Source organism: Octopus sinensis, linkage group LG23 (genome assembly GCF_006345805.1).
Source record: "Octopus sinensis linkage group LG23, ASM634580v1, whole genome shotgun sequence".
Lineage (NCBI taxonomy): Eukaryota > Metazoa > Mollusca > Cephalopoda > Octopoda > Octopodidae > Octopus > Octopus sinensis.
In genome coordinates this window covers 29,863,843-29,878,842 of record NC_043019.1, presented here as the reverse complement: position 1 = coordinate 29,878,842, position 15,000 = coordinate 29,863,843, and the positions used below count along the sequence as shown (strand labels likewise).

The following is a 15,000-nucleotide window of genomic DNA, read 5'->3' as shown; positions in this document are numbered from 1 at the left end:
ATGCTGGAGCACCGCCTTCAGTCGAGCAAATCGACCCCGGGACTTATTCTTTGTAAGCCCAGTACTTATTCTAAGTGACGGGGACGTAAACACACCAGCATCAGTTGTCAAGCAATGCTAGGGGGACAAACACACAAACACATATATATATATATATATATACATATATACGACAGGCTTCTTTGAGTTTCCGTCTACCGAATCCACTCACAAGGCATTGGTCGGCCCGGGGCTATAGCCCAAGATGCCACACAGTGGGACTGAACCCGGAACCATGTAGTTGGTTAGCAAGCTACTTACCACACAGCCACTCCTGCGCCTATGTTTATTTCTTTAAAAATTAATTTAAAAATCTGTGATTGATATGGAATTCACAGGTGACAAAGTTTAGATGAGGGAGTCATTCATACGGGGAGTGGGGTAAAGCTTATAAGGACATGAGAGAGGAGGAGGATATAGATAGAGAGGGGATAAAAGAAAGAAAATGACAGAGAGGGGGAAGAACGGGAGGAGACTGCTAGGGAAAGAGGAAAGAGAGGAAAGAGATTGTTAATGGTTTAAAGAAAGAATGAAACAATAAGAGATAATATAAGAGGGAGAAAGACAGGGAGGAGGTAAACAGTGATATAATAAGTTGGATAAATATAAGAATCGAGAGAAGGAGAACGTGAATAAGATATAGAGAAGAGGAGAGTAAGTGATAGAGAGAAAGAGACAGTGTGAAAGAGAGAGAGCCAGTGTGTGTGTGTGTGTGATTGGGAGTGAAAGGGTTGAAAGAAGAAGAGGTAAATGTAAAGAGGGAGTGAGAGTAAATTAAATATATATATAGGGTACTATTATTCATAGGTACCGCACGCTAGGAGGGACTTTTACAGTCAAAAATACTAAAATAAACTAACTACGCTAACTACTTCATAATTTCTTATAAAGATTTTATCCTATTTTTAAATTTATATATATATATATATATATATACCCATACATATATAGCTATAAATATGTATGTGTATGCGCGCGTGTATACATCTTCATGAGGATGTCGGACGCACGCCGTCTAGATTTCGTTTCGTTTCTCCAGTATTAATTATATAGAAACTGTCAGACATACGGGGGTGTTTAAATATGTCAGCTCCCATGATTGACTAGCCGAAGCGTGTGCTCGAGTTTCCCACAGAATAATGGCAGAGAAATTTGTCAAACATGGACATCTTTTCCGAAAGTCTTTTACGTTAGCAAACAAAAACGTTGCCAAGTGGTTTCCTGGTCACATGCATAAAGGTATTGCTTATGCATCTTATAAAACAAAGCATAAGCTATTTGTGATGATGTTTATTTATTCTTTTTTCTTTTTATTTTACGTTGCCTTGTATTTATTTACTTGCTGATCAATTATATGTTTCCGGTTTTAATTTTTCAAATCTCTGCCCCTAAGAGCCAAGTCTCTAGTTCAGAAACAAGGGTGTTGTTTCTGAGCTAGTTCCATTGGAATTTAGACAACATCAGCAAGGTACTACACACGTGCATAGTGCTTTATTTGAGGCGGGGGACACACTAGGCAGTTGTCCTTGGGCCTCACGACTTCTAGGGGCCCGATTCTGATATATGTAGGTCGTTCTTTTACTCTTTTACTTGTTTCAGTCATTTTGACTGCGGCCATGCTGGAGCACCGCCTTTAGTCGAGCAAATCGACCCCGGGACTTATTCTTTGTAAGCCCAGTACTTATTCTATCGGTCCCTTTTGCCGAACCGCTAAGTGACGGGGACGTAAACACACCAGCATCGGTTGTCAAGCAATGCTAGGAGGACAAACACAGACACACAAACACACACATATACATATACACATATACGACAGGCTTCTTTCATTTTCCGTCTACCAAATCCACTCACAAGGCATTGGTCGGCCCGGAGCTATAGCAGAAGACACTTGCCCAAGATGCCACGCAGTGGGACTGAACCCGGAACCATGTGGTTGGTTAGCAAGCTACTTACCACACAGCCACTCCTGCAAATAAATACTATAGGCCCGGTGCATTGATTTTTTCCCAACGGTTGATAGTGCTGCTAAGATGACCATGCATCTGCATGCATATTTGTCATTGGGTGTACGAACGTTTCCCCAATCGTGTTTGTACGTCAAGTTGTTTGTTTACTATAAGAAATTGGCCTGTGTATTCAATATTGTTGTTTTGATCGAGGCCAGCCCTGATCGTGGAGGCTCATCATAATCAAAGGCATTCCTGTCTTTTTAGTGATACGTAAAAGACAGTGGAGGCGCAATGGCCCAGTGGTTAGGGCAGCGGACTCGCGGTTTCGATTCCCAGACCGGGCATTGTGAGTGTTTATTGAGCGAAAACACCTAAAGCTTCACGAGGCTCCTGCAGGGGGGGGGGGTGAACCCTGCTGTACTCTTTCACCACAACTTTCTCTCACTCTTTCTTCCTGTTTCTGTTGTACCTGTATTTCAAAGGGCCAGCCTTGTCACGCTGAATCTCCTCGAGAACTACGTTAAGGGTACACGTGTCTGTGGCTTGCACGTTAATTCCACGAGCAAGCTGCTCCGTTGATCGTATCAGCTGGGACCCTCATCGTCGTAACCGACGGAGTGCTCCTTACGTTACCTTACGTAAAAGACAACAACGGGTGTTTTTTCTTTACTTGAAGCTGTAAGGAGTGATTTGAAAAAGTTTGGCTGCTATTTCTAGCAGGTCGAGCGGCAATATGCAGGTTTCGTCATTGGTTTGTGTTTGTTTAATATTTGTCTGTGGTAGTGAATACTCTCGGTTTGTCCCTGGTCGAAGCTATTTCAATACACTTTTGTTAATGTCCTTGAAAAAATAAAAAAAGGATGGTGCGTGGCATCTTGGGCAAGTGTCTTCTGCTATAGCCCCAGGCCGACCAATGCCTTGTGAGTGGATTTGATAGACGGAAACTGAAAGAAGCCTGTCGTGTATATGTTTGTGTGTCTGTGTTTGTCCCCCTAGCATTGCTTGACAACCGATGCTGGTGTGTTTACGTCCCCGTCACTTAGCGGTTCGGCAAAAGAGACCGATAGAACAAGTACTGGGCTTACAAAGAATAAGTCCTGGGGTTGATTTGCTCGACTAAAGGCGGTGCTCCAGCATGGCCGCAGTCAAATGACTGAAACAAGTGAAAGAGTAAAAGCGAGAGAGATAGGCTGTCCATTGTGTAAAACACCGGGTGTTTATACCTTTCGAATATACAGTTAAGATTGCTATTCTTATAAATTCCCCACAAATGGTTTCAATACAGTTTTAACAGAAAGATTTGGAAGAATTAGATGAAAGTTCAACCGTAATTTTCTTTCATGTAAATAAATGTTTATTCTTACAGTATGTCTATGTAAGAAATTCTCTCTCTCTCTCTCTCTCTCTCTCTCTCTAATAGCCGCAGGCGTGGCTGTGTGGTAAGCAGTTTGCTTCCCAATCCTATGATCCCGTGTTCAGTCGCACTGCGTGGCACCTTCGGAGACAGTCTTCTACTATAGCCTTGGGCTAACGAAAACCTTGTCAGCAGATCTGGTAGACGGAAACGTCTGTCCCCCATCACCGCTTACAGCCGGTATTGGTGTGTTTACGTCCCCGTAACTTAGCGGTTCGGCAAAAGCGACCGTTAGAATAAGTAACGGGTTTCCTGCACATCTTCTGTGGTTTCAGACTCACTTGAGGTGTATTATAAGCGGGAATTGTGGTTCTCTGGTCTTCTGCGTGATTGCGTTTCATACTGAAGGTACTGCTTAGTCAGTCGTTGTCTTTATTGATTAGTAATGGTTGAAACTTAGGCGTACCTACACAATGTGCCCCATCGACTTTGTTTCCTCATGACTTTCAGAAAAGTGGATATTTTTCAATGAAATTTTCTTCACATACCTTTCAGACGGTGTACAGTGAGATTATGCCGGAATTTAATGTGGAAAAAAATTAGTGGAGGCGAGGGGCGCGCATACATAATGACAATTTTTTAAAATTTTCATTTTGCTGATGTATGAGATGTGTGCCATCATCATCATCATCATTTAGCGTCCGCTTTCCATGCTAGCATGGGTTGGACAGTTCAACTGGGGTCTGGGAGGCCAGAAGGCTGCACCAGGCTCCAGTCTGATCTGGCAATGTTTCTACGGCTGGATGCCCTTCCTAACGCCAACCACTTCGTGAGTGTAGTGGGTGCTTTTACGTGCCACCGGCACAGGTGCCAGACGGGGCTGGCAAACGGCCACGGTCGGATGGTGCTTTTTACGTGCCAAATATATATATATATTTGTGTGCACCCACCTTTTTCTCTCATTTAATTCCGTTATAATCGTAATCTACAACATCTGAAAGTTATTTGTAAAAACTTTTGTTAAAAGCTATTCATATTTCGGAAAGTTATGAGGAAACGAAGTTGGTTCCAGTGAATTATCAGAAAGTATTCTCTCTCATCTCTGAAAACATTTCTCAGAACGATATCAGAATGTACACCATCTGAAAGTTATTCGTGGAAAATTTCGGTTAAAAATATCCATTTTTCTGAAAGTTATGCAGGAACAAAATCGGACCAAGCACACTTGTGTAAAAATGCCGAAATCCTTCGTAGCCAAAGTCTGTGGATTTTCATTGCAGTAGTCGGAATATCACATCCCAACCACGCCAAGATGATTAGATGGCCCTTGTGGGATCGACGGACGAACAACTGAGAGTGTGCAAGTTACGGTTGAATGACTTGACAGAGAGAAGGTGGGGAAATCAGTCGATCGTAATTGCCACTTAATCTGTGGTAGACTGGGCGAGAGAGACAAATATATGATATTTTATCCAAGGCTGGGGATGAGGTGAAAGAAGTTCACAAAGATGAGATGGTTTGAACTTAGAATGCAGAACATATTTAATTAGAATATCTGTCAAACAAGCGCCAAACTTTCTCGGTCTAAATTAGTCTGGCGAGGGTTATTTCCCTTGCTTTAAATTTCATGAGATATTTTTATGTGAATCGGGCATGGGTAACCTTTTTCAAGATGCAGGCCGCATAAGACGTGGCTTATCATCAAGCAGACCGCACTGCTTTAAAAGAGTTATTTACTGGGATCAATACAATCGAATGACCCCCCTCCCTTTCCCTAAAATTGAAACAATTATTTTCCTTTCCCACAGTCAACTCATCGAGTGTTAAAAAAATAACTTTGTAACAAGTAAACAATTATGAGTGTAGAGATGGGAACTTTTTAATACCAGAGGAAAATTCTTTTCTACTAATAGACACAAGGCCTGAAATTTTAGGGGAAGGGGTTAGTCGAGTACATTGACCCCCCCCCCCCAATGCTCAACTATTGTTACACCTGCATAATATCAATTATGTGTTTTTACAGGCATGCAAAAAATGGTCAGCCGTATCAAAAGTGTTGATTGTGTCATAGAAGTAAGAGATGCAAGAGTATCCTTTTCACCTGATAAATAATGACTACTTTTAAGGAAAGGTAAGTTATCAAGAGAGTATATAATACAGCAATGATAACAGAAAATATAATATACTTCTCTTCACACTCTTTTCCATATCAAGCAGATGTCTATATATGATAAAGTCAAAAATTGTATTTGTGTAGGCATAGCCTTGTGACTAAGTTTGCTCTATTATTGCATACCTGCTAGTTCAGCCCTTTGAGCATAACCTTTTTCATGCCCCCTGCATTATTGAGATCACCATGCAGTTTTGCAGAACTACAAACCCTGGGAGAGATGGGGCCAGAGGTTTAGCTTTGTGCTAGGGGATAAGAGGGTTTACTATGAGAGCAACAGGGGTGGCAGTGTAGGTTTGCGGAGGGATCTGCATGACTACTCATATCAAGTAGGGGAAAAGGTGAGAACAGAAAGAGATCAGTAGGAAAGGCAAGACATAGATACTGGTGATAAGGTGCTCAGGTGCCCCACAACAAGGCACAAGCTGAGTAGAAGTGGATGGGTGGGCAGTTTGCAAGATTGTATGAGAAGGTGGATGTCTGGTGAGGAGGCAGACTGCCAAGATGGGTTCAGTTGAAAAGTGGATGAAACTGGTGATGATAAAGGGATGCAGAAAAGTGGGGGTGGAGTGATCAGCAAGGGTATTAAAGATGATACAGTTGCTGGGTATGAGATGAGGGAACAAGAAAGATATGATATGACTGAGTAGTCTGCAGAGTCAGGAGAAGAGGCAGCCAAATGCATAGGGGTCAGGTCACTGTAACAGTTGAACCCAAAACATAGCACTTCCAAACCTCAGTTTTGCTGAGGAGGGTGCATTTCCTTTTGAGAACCTCATATTGCCAGAGATCCCAGTCCTTTGCCATCTCATCTGCCAAGCTCAGGACTCTGAAGGCTTTCACCATTTCATGGCATATCTTCCTGGGATTTCTTCCACAGGTTGCAGCCTCATTAAGCAAACAACTTCTATATACAGCTTTGTCCATAGCAGCACAGCATCTGGTTCCTCTTATACCCAGTTTTTCACTCAGCACTTTTGCACTAATTGTTACACATTTTTCACATAGCAGTTCCAGTGGATGCTCACTTCATTTCTTTCTATTATATATATATATATATATATATATATATTATGGAGATGTACTTGCATAGCAAGTGACCTGATCTGAGATCGTGTGCTGGAACGAAAGCAATTGCAGCATGGAAGGTGTTTATAAGCCATTTAATAAACACACAAAAATCGTTAGATTCACTTTAAATTTAATTTAATGCAGCACGGAATTTTGTCAGTGAACAGGTTGCGGTCTCAAAGCGACGAAAATAATTTGACAAAGTAAATTTAAATGTTGAAGGGAATCTAATGGGTTTTGTGTGTTTCTTAAATGGCTTATAAACACCTACGCTGAAATTGTTTATATATATCTTTATATATAAAAGTCAAGTTGTGTGTCTGTCTCCTACGATTTAGATTCCTAACTACTCCCACATTTTACGGTGCAGTTTAACCAAAACCGGGTATCTTATAGTCGTGATTCATATCGAGCCCTTCTGGGTATTAACGCGCGTCTACGATGAGTCTACGATTTTAAAAAAAATTTACCATCATTTTTTTCCATTTTAATTCATTTTTTTCGCTATTATATAAGGGAAGTAACTCTCTAAAAATGTCTACGATGAGTCAACGATTTTTTAAAAATTTACCATCATTTTTTTGCTATTTTTTGGCTATAACTCTCTAAAAATGCTTATATAGTTATTTCCCTTACAAACCCGAGCAACACTGGGCAATACTGCTAGTATATACATATTAATGAATAGAGAGAGAGATGTATATCTGTATGTGTATATATGCATGCATATATTTAATAGATGCTAAATGATGATGATGATTTATGCTTGCTTTGTATATGTTCCCTTAACATTTGAACAGATTCCATTGTCAGGGCAGAACCCCAAGTTTTCTGGAATCCTCGCTGCCAGACCACATGTGTTACTTTTGAACAAAGCTGACCTGTGTGACATGAGTTTTAAAGATGATGTTGAACACATGTTAAAGCAACAAGGCATAAAAGAATTGATGTGGATCAACTGCAAGGAACAGTTTCCTTCTGTGATAAAGAAAGATGTTTGTATCCAGTTTTTTACTGAATATCTACTTGTTACTCTCTTTTACTTGTTTCAGTCATTTGACTGCTGCCATGCTGGAGCACCGCCTTTAGTCGAGCAAATCAACCCCGGGACTTATTCTTTGTAAGCCCAGTACTTATTGTATCAGTTTCTTTTGCCAAACCGCTAAGTGACGGGGACGTAAACACACCAGCACCAGTTGTCAAGCAATGCTAGGGGGACAAACACACACACACACATACACATATATACAGATATACGACAGGCTTCTTTCAGTTTCCGTCTACCAAATCCACTCACAAGGCATTGGTCGGCCCAAGGCTATAGCAGAAGGCACTTGCCCAAGATTCCACGCAGTGGGACTGAACCTGGAACCATGTGGTTGGTTAGCAAGCTACTTACCACACAGCCACTCCTGCGCCTTATTCACTTTTTTTTTTTTTTGTCAATCATCATCTTCATCATCATATTTTTTCGATGTCCACTTTTCCATGCTCATTTGCTGAGGCAGTTTTCCACAGCTGGATACCTTTCCTGTCACCAACTCTCAGCTGTTTCCAAATAAGGTAATATTTCCCCATGGCCAGACATGTTTCCATGGAAATGAAGGTCACTTCTTGCATGATGGTGACCCTCATTTACTACTATGATGTGAAACCAAGACAAAGAGACAGCAACACACACACATACATATTCTTTTATTCTGCTACATGTTTCAGTCATTTGACTGTGACCATGCTGGAGCATCGTCTTAAAAAGTTTTAGTTGAAAAAATGAACCCAGGACTTATTCTATTGGCCACTATATTGGAAGAAAGACCAGAGACATGGCCGAGGACAAGAAGTGGGTGATGCAACAGCTAGAAAGGGAGTGGAACACCTTTGGCCTCACAATCTACACAGATGGCTATGCATTAGATGGTAACGCAACAGGCGGTGGAGGCGTCATAGTCACCACCGGCCATCCGAGTGATCCCCAGATTCACCGACCTTTTGCAATCCCTACCGGCAAATGGTGCTCCTCCTTCCAATCTGAGCTAAACGCGATCAAAAAGGTCCTTCAAGAAGTCCTGACAGAAGAAGGTCTCAAGAGTGTGAATTGTCCGTGACAGCCTCTCCGCTTTGCAGAAGATTAAAGCAGCTCACCCATCACTACCCCCCAAGACTGAAAACGAATGTGAAATCCTCATCCTCTTTTCAAACATCAGTGACAATGGGTGCCAGATAACCTTCACCTGGTGCCCTAGCCATTGCGGAATCCCCGGCAACGACTTTTTGTATTTTTTTCTGTGGGTATCTATCCCTATATTGTCTAATTTGTTTCCATATATAGTTGCTGGCTTGGTTGTGTGGCTAAGAAGCTTGCTTCCTAACCATGCAGTTTTGGGTTCAGCTCCACTTTGCAGCACCTTCTACAAGTGTGTACTATTATAGTCTCAGACTGATAAAAGCCTTGTGAGTGAATTTGGTGGATGAAAACTAAATGAATCCCATCATATATATGTGTACATACCTTTGTCTTGACATCTTATGATGGTTGTAAATGAACATCGTTGTCTTCATCATTTAGCTTCCCTTTTCCATGCTAGCATGGGTTAGCTAGTTTGACTGGAACTGGTTAGCTGGAGCACTGTACCAGGCTCCAGTCTGGTTTGGCTTGCTTTCTACAACTGGATGCTCTTCCTAATGGCCAACCACTCCACTGAGTGTAGTGGATGCCTTTTACGTGTCTCTGGTATGGGTGCCTTTCATGTGTCGCCGGTATGAGTGCCTTTTACGTGTCACTGGTATGGGTGCCTTTTATGTGTCACCAGCACATGGAAAAACATGTCCGACCAAGGGGATATATTACTTTGCTTGGAAACAGGTTAGGGTTGACAACTGGAAGGGTATCCAGCCATAAAAAAACCGCCTCAACAAATTCCTTCTGAGCCATGCAAGCTTGGAATCATGGATGTCAAATGATGATGATAATGATTTGAAGCAGTAGATCCTGTTTTAAGGAAGGTTTGATTCTAATTATATTTGTAATGGTCAATGGTATACCCAGTTATTCTTTTCCTGGTTTCAGTAATTGATCAGCAACCAAACTGAGGCACCGTCCTTAGCTCTGGGATCATCATTGATTTCAAAACTTATTTCAACATCAACAGCAATATCAAAATCAAACCAAATGGAAATTGTAGTTGTGAGCCCCGTGCCGGTAGCACGTAAAAAGTACCATCTGAACATGGCCGATGCCAGTGCTGCTTTGACTGGCTTCCATGCCGGTGGCATGTAAAAAGCACCTTCTGATCATGGTTGATGCCAGCTCCTCTGGCTCCTTGTGCTGGTGGCACGTAAAAAGCACCCACTGCACTCTTGGAGTGGTTAGCGTTAGGAAGGGCATCCAGCTGTAGAAACACTGCCAGATCAGATTGGGGCCTGGTGCAGCCTCCATAGCTTCCCAGACCCCAGTCGAACCGTCCAACCCATGCCAGCATGGAAAACGGACATTAAACGATGATGATGATGATTTCAGTCTGGTACTAATTTTATCACTATTTATTAAATGGCTAAATTAAGCCTTTTTCATTTAAAGGGACACAACTCAGTACACAGGTAAACACAAACATACATATGTGTGTGTGTGTGTGTGAAATAGGCATTCACATAGTTTTTGTCTACCAAATTCCAGTTACAAGATATTGACCAGTCTGCAGCTACAGTAGAAGACTCTTATTCAATTTGCTATGCAATGACACCATACATTGTACTACTTGGTTATAAAGCACACTTCATCATCATTTAACAACCATCTTCCGTGCTGGCAAGAATTGGATAGTTTAACTGGAGCTGGTAAGCCTGGGGACTGTGCCAAGGTCCACTGTCTGCCTTGGCGATCCTCCTAACGCCAACCAGTTTACAGAATGGACTTGGTGCATTTTATGTGACCCCAGCACTGACGAGGTCTGTTTTAGCATGTTTTCATCATCATCGTTTAACATCTGGGCTAATATGTGTGTATGTATATATATCATCATCGTTTAGCATCTGCTTTCCATGCTGGCATGGGTTGGACGGTTCAACTGGGGTCTGGGAAGCCAGAAGGCTGCACCAGGCCCAGTCTGATCTGGCAATGTTTCTACGGCTGGATGCCTTTCCTAACACCAACCACTCCATGAGTGTAGCGGGTGCTTTTTACATGCCACCAGCACATACATATATGTATGTATATATGCATATAGATAGATAGATAGACAGACAGATATGAAGGGCTTCTTTCAGTTTCAATCTACCAGGTCTACTCACAAGACTTTGGCTAACCTGGGGCTATAGCAGAAGACACTTGCTTAAAATGCCCCACAATGGAACTGAACCCAGAACCATGTAGTTGGAAAGCAAACATCTTACCACACAACCACACTTTTAAGTGGAAAAAAAAAGAATTGGTAATTCTTCAAGCCAACAACTGAGTCTCTACATGGTTGCTCAACTGACTACAAATGCCTGCCAAATCAACCTTAAAAGATAAAGTACAAATTGGATGATATAGACCTTGAGATTATTATATTTAAATAGAACAAAACAAGATAATCATGCTTGAAACAGCTTTGATTATAGATCTGTTCAGCTAGAAATGACATTGAGCTAAACAACTCTCTCTCTATCCGCTCAGTCGAAGTCAACTCTCGGTCACTCGTTGGATCAGTGTCCTCCAGTCAGTTCTATCCTGGGCCGCTTCCTTCAGACTGGCCATGTCCATTCCGGTATCACTCCTGATGGTGTCAAGCCAGCGGGTTCTTGGTCGGCCTCTTCCTCTCTTGCCACTGACCATTCCGAGCATGATGTCCTTCTCCAGGGATTCTCTCCGCATAATATCACCGAAATATGCCAATCTACGCTTGGTGATCCCAGCTTCTAGCGACATTTTCGGCCTTATCTGCTTAAGAACCTCAGTGGTGTTATGTCCTCTTTTTCATTTAACTATTTTTTGTTTTTTTTCCAGCTGATACCAACTATAATGAACAGCATTAATTCCTATGAAAGATATAAACAGACAGATGTAAGTAACTATTTCAGTTTAATAACACAAACATCCACCATCCATCCAAAACCTAAAATCACAGAGTGAGAACTGTTGTATAAAACACTGTGTGTCTCAAAAGTTTCTTAAGTCTGGCGCCATTTGTCTCCTGCCAAGCATTGTTAGCTATTGGTTTAGTTGTGAGAGGCACTCTTCTGCTCTTTGATAGACATTTATTCTTCATGTTGCTTGATACCTACACACTCTCCTCACCCAGTAAAATGCATGGGCAGTTTAGTTGCTGACTGCTCACCCATAAGGAAGGTTATACTGAGTTAGATGTTGTCAGTAGTTGGTAGAAATTGACCCAACCTAATGTCTTACCTTAATGGTGACCGAATTAATAAAATTTTGTTTAACCCTTTAGTGTTTAAACCAGCCATATCTGATCAGAATATTGTCCTTGTTTTATGTTCAAACTTATGAGATTCAGCCTCTCACACCTACCCTGCAATGTCATTCTAAAGATAAATAATCACATCATCAAAATCTTGAAGCTATGAGACAAGGCACAATTAATTGAAAACAATGTGAATAATAAGTATTAAATTTGACAAAGTAATCTAAACACTAAAGGGTTAAAACATTGCAAATAACTGTAAATGCCTTCTAAGTTCCTCATAGGGGTACCATTCCTGTTACTTAATCTAGCAAATGGAATTTTAAAAATTCTGAACGGCATAATTCCTTTCTACTTTAGGCATAAGGCCTGAAATTTTTGTTGGGAGAGGGGTCTGGTTCAGTTACTTCAATCCCAGTGCTCAACTGGTATTTATTTTATTGACCCGACACCCCCCCCCCCCCCCCCCCCCCCCCCCGCCAAAAGGATGAAAAGCAAAGTTGACCTTAGCAGAATCTGAACTCAAAATGTAAAACCAAGGGAAATGTCACTAAGCATTTTGTCTGTTCAAACAATTCTTCCAGCTGAACTACATCAATGAAGCAGCGTATATATAAGCATGTATGTACTCTTTTCCAAGCTGTTTCCTCTTGAAAATCAAGATTTGTTATTTACATGCATTTTACTGTCTTAGACATGCTTTGCATTCTTGAAGGAAATACCACTAGTTCCTCATTCTTCACCCAAATACTTTATGCTAAAGCTAATATTAAAGTAAGTCAGTGAGCTAGCAGAATCGTTAGCAATCCTGACAAAATGCTTCGCAGCATTTCTTCTGGCTTTACATTCTGAGTTCAAATCCTGCTTAAGTTAATTTGCCTTCCATCCTTTTACAGGTGATAAAATAAGTACCAGTTGAACACAGAGGTCATTATAATTGACTAGACCCTCCCTGACAAAATTTCAGGTCTTGTGCCTATACAAGAAAGAATATTAGGATATATGTTAAGGTCAATGTGTTGTTATACACTATATCCTATGTTACATCTCTATATATATAAACGGCAAAATGTCTGTCTGTCTGTGTGTGTGCATGTCCTTTATACAAATCCACAATTTTTCAGTTAGAGGGCTCGCATTTTCTATGGTCATTCAAAACTGTCCAAGGGTGGTCGTGCACATCTTTACATTTCCCCAGTCACCCCCAAAGCCATTAAAAAATCAATAGAAGTGACTTTTTTGTGAATTTTCTATCCAAAACACAATCAAAATGCCCGAAACTTGATACGCCAATTGAATGCCAGCTAGCTGTATGTGATTGGTTGGAGATTTGGACAGTACTCGCATGTATGTGTGCACGCACGCAGCTGTATATGCATGCACTAGCACTATGACCCAGCAACGCCGGGTCATAGTGCTAGTGCTAGTATTAGATAAAGTTTGATATTTTTCAATGTATATTATACTATATTTCTACAAATCATAGAATGAGTGTCTGTATTGTTACTGTATAGACTACATTATTCACCCAAGACACCTTACTGAAACTAATGTTAAGACATATTTAAAAGTCAGTGTTTTTATATAGCCTATATTACATATTGTGTTCAGCATGGTTACATTATACACTAATATATATATATTCACCCCTCCTATCTTGTTTCTTTCAGTTATCAATATACAATGTGATGGTGATAGGAATACCAAATGTCGGAAAGTCTTCACTCATAAATACAATACGAAGGGTACTTATACAAAAAGGTAAGGCAACCATTATTTCTGAAGACATCTTCAAGGAATCATTCATTTCTCAATTCAAACAAAGAATTGTATTCACAAACATCATCATCATCATCATCCACAGCAGCATCTCCATTCGTTTTACTATCATCATCAACATCATCAGCACTGTAATGAAGCTAGAGAGGGAGTTTCTATATACTCATTCTCTCAATATAGCAGCCAACTTTTCTTTGGACATCTCCCTACTTTCTCTTAAACAGGAATCGTGTATTGGGGTCATTCCATAAATAATGTGGATTTTCATACTTTTATTTTTCAAAATTAAGATAAACTAACTTCTTTTTTAATCTAAAATATACTCTCCTTCATTTTCTACAATGCTCTTCCGTTTATCTGATAGACTTGCAAGGCCCTTCTTCCAAAATTCACTTGTCCATGACAAAAAAATACTCCTTCAATACTGACCTTGTCTATAGAATTCAGATTTTTTCCATCCAAATGATTTTGAAGACTGCAGAATAAATGATAATCAGATGGAGCAATGTCTGGCGAATATAGCGGGTGGGACATTGTTTCCCATTCAAACTGCTCCAGCCTTTGGAATGTCATCCTCATTGTATGTAGCCAAGCATTATCCTGATGGAAGAACACTTTTCATCTTGAAACCAAGGATGGTCGTTTTTCTTCTAGTGCAGTAGTCAGTGAATGGCTAAATGACCAAAGCTTCTCTGGTAGTTCCTCAACAGTTATGATGGGATTTTGTACTACCGGGTTTTGCAGGACGTCCTCATCAAGCTCTACAGATCTTCCAGGATGAGGCATGTCTTCTAGGCTGTAGTTTTCTGGCTCAGAATTTCTGGAACCACCATTGACACTGGCTTACACTTGTTGTCTGATCCCCATATACTGCACTTTCCATTGCATTGTTGGCTTTACTGAACTCATAAAGCAAAGTATGTAGTCCTATACAGTTTTAAAACAACATAATTGTTACAGCTGGAATATCTTTAATCATAAGTCTGCTCAGTCGTGACTAAACAAGACTGGCATTAACAACTCTACTTTGATGATTTCATAGTTTTTATTGTGGTAAGCTCTTTCAATGTCATGTATTGTGGGGGTCATAACATTTATTTAATAATCTAGGAGTGTCTGTGTGGTAAGTAGCTTGCTTACCAACCACATGGTTCTGGGTTCTGTCCCACTGCATGGCACCTTGGGCAAGTGTCTTCTGCTATAGCCTTGGGCTGACCAAAGCCTTGTGAGTGGATT

At 40.8% G+C, this 15,000-nt stretch overlaps 1 protein-coding gene across 1 annotated transcript in view; it reads left to right on the top strand.

Annotated features, from left to right (window-relative positions):
- The first annotated feature begins 1,093 nt into the window (after positions 1 to 1,093).
- The window catches only part of LOC115223554 (mitochondrial ribosome-associated GTPase 1), a 26,142-nt gene continuing 12,235 nt past the window's right edge, over positions 1,094 to 15,000 (top strand). The window contains exons 1-5 of the mRNA XM_029794191.2: positions 1,094 to 1,278; positions 5,366 to 5,430; positions 7,384 to 7,578; positions 11,568 to 11,624; positions 13,656 to 13,746. Of these exons, the coding sequence (XP_029650051.1) occupies positions 1,179 to 1,278; positions 5,366 to 5,430; positions 7,384 to 7,578; positions 11,568 to 11,624; positions 13,656 to 13,746 (508 nt within the window). The 5' untranslated portion in view covers positions 1,094 to 1,178. The remainder of the gene's footprint in view (positions 1,279 to 5,365; positions 5,431 to 7,383; positions 7,579 to 11,567; positions 11,625 to 13,655; positions 13,747 to 15,000) is intronic.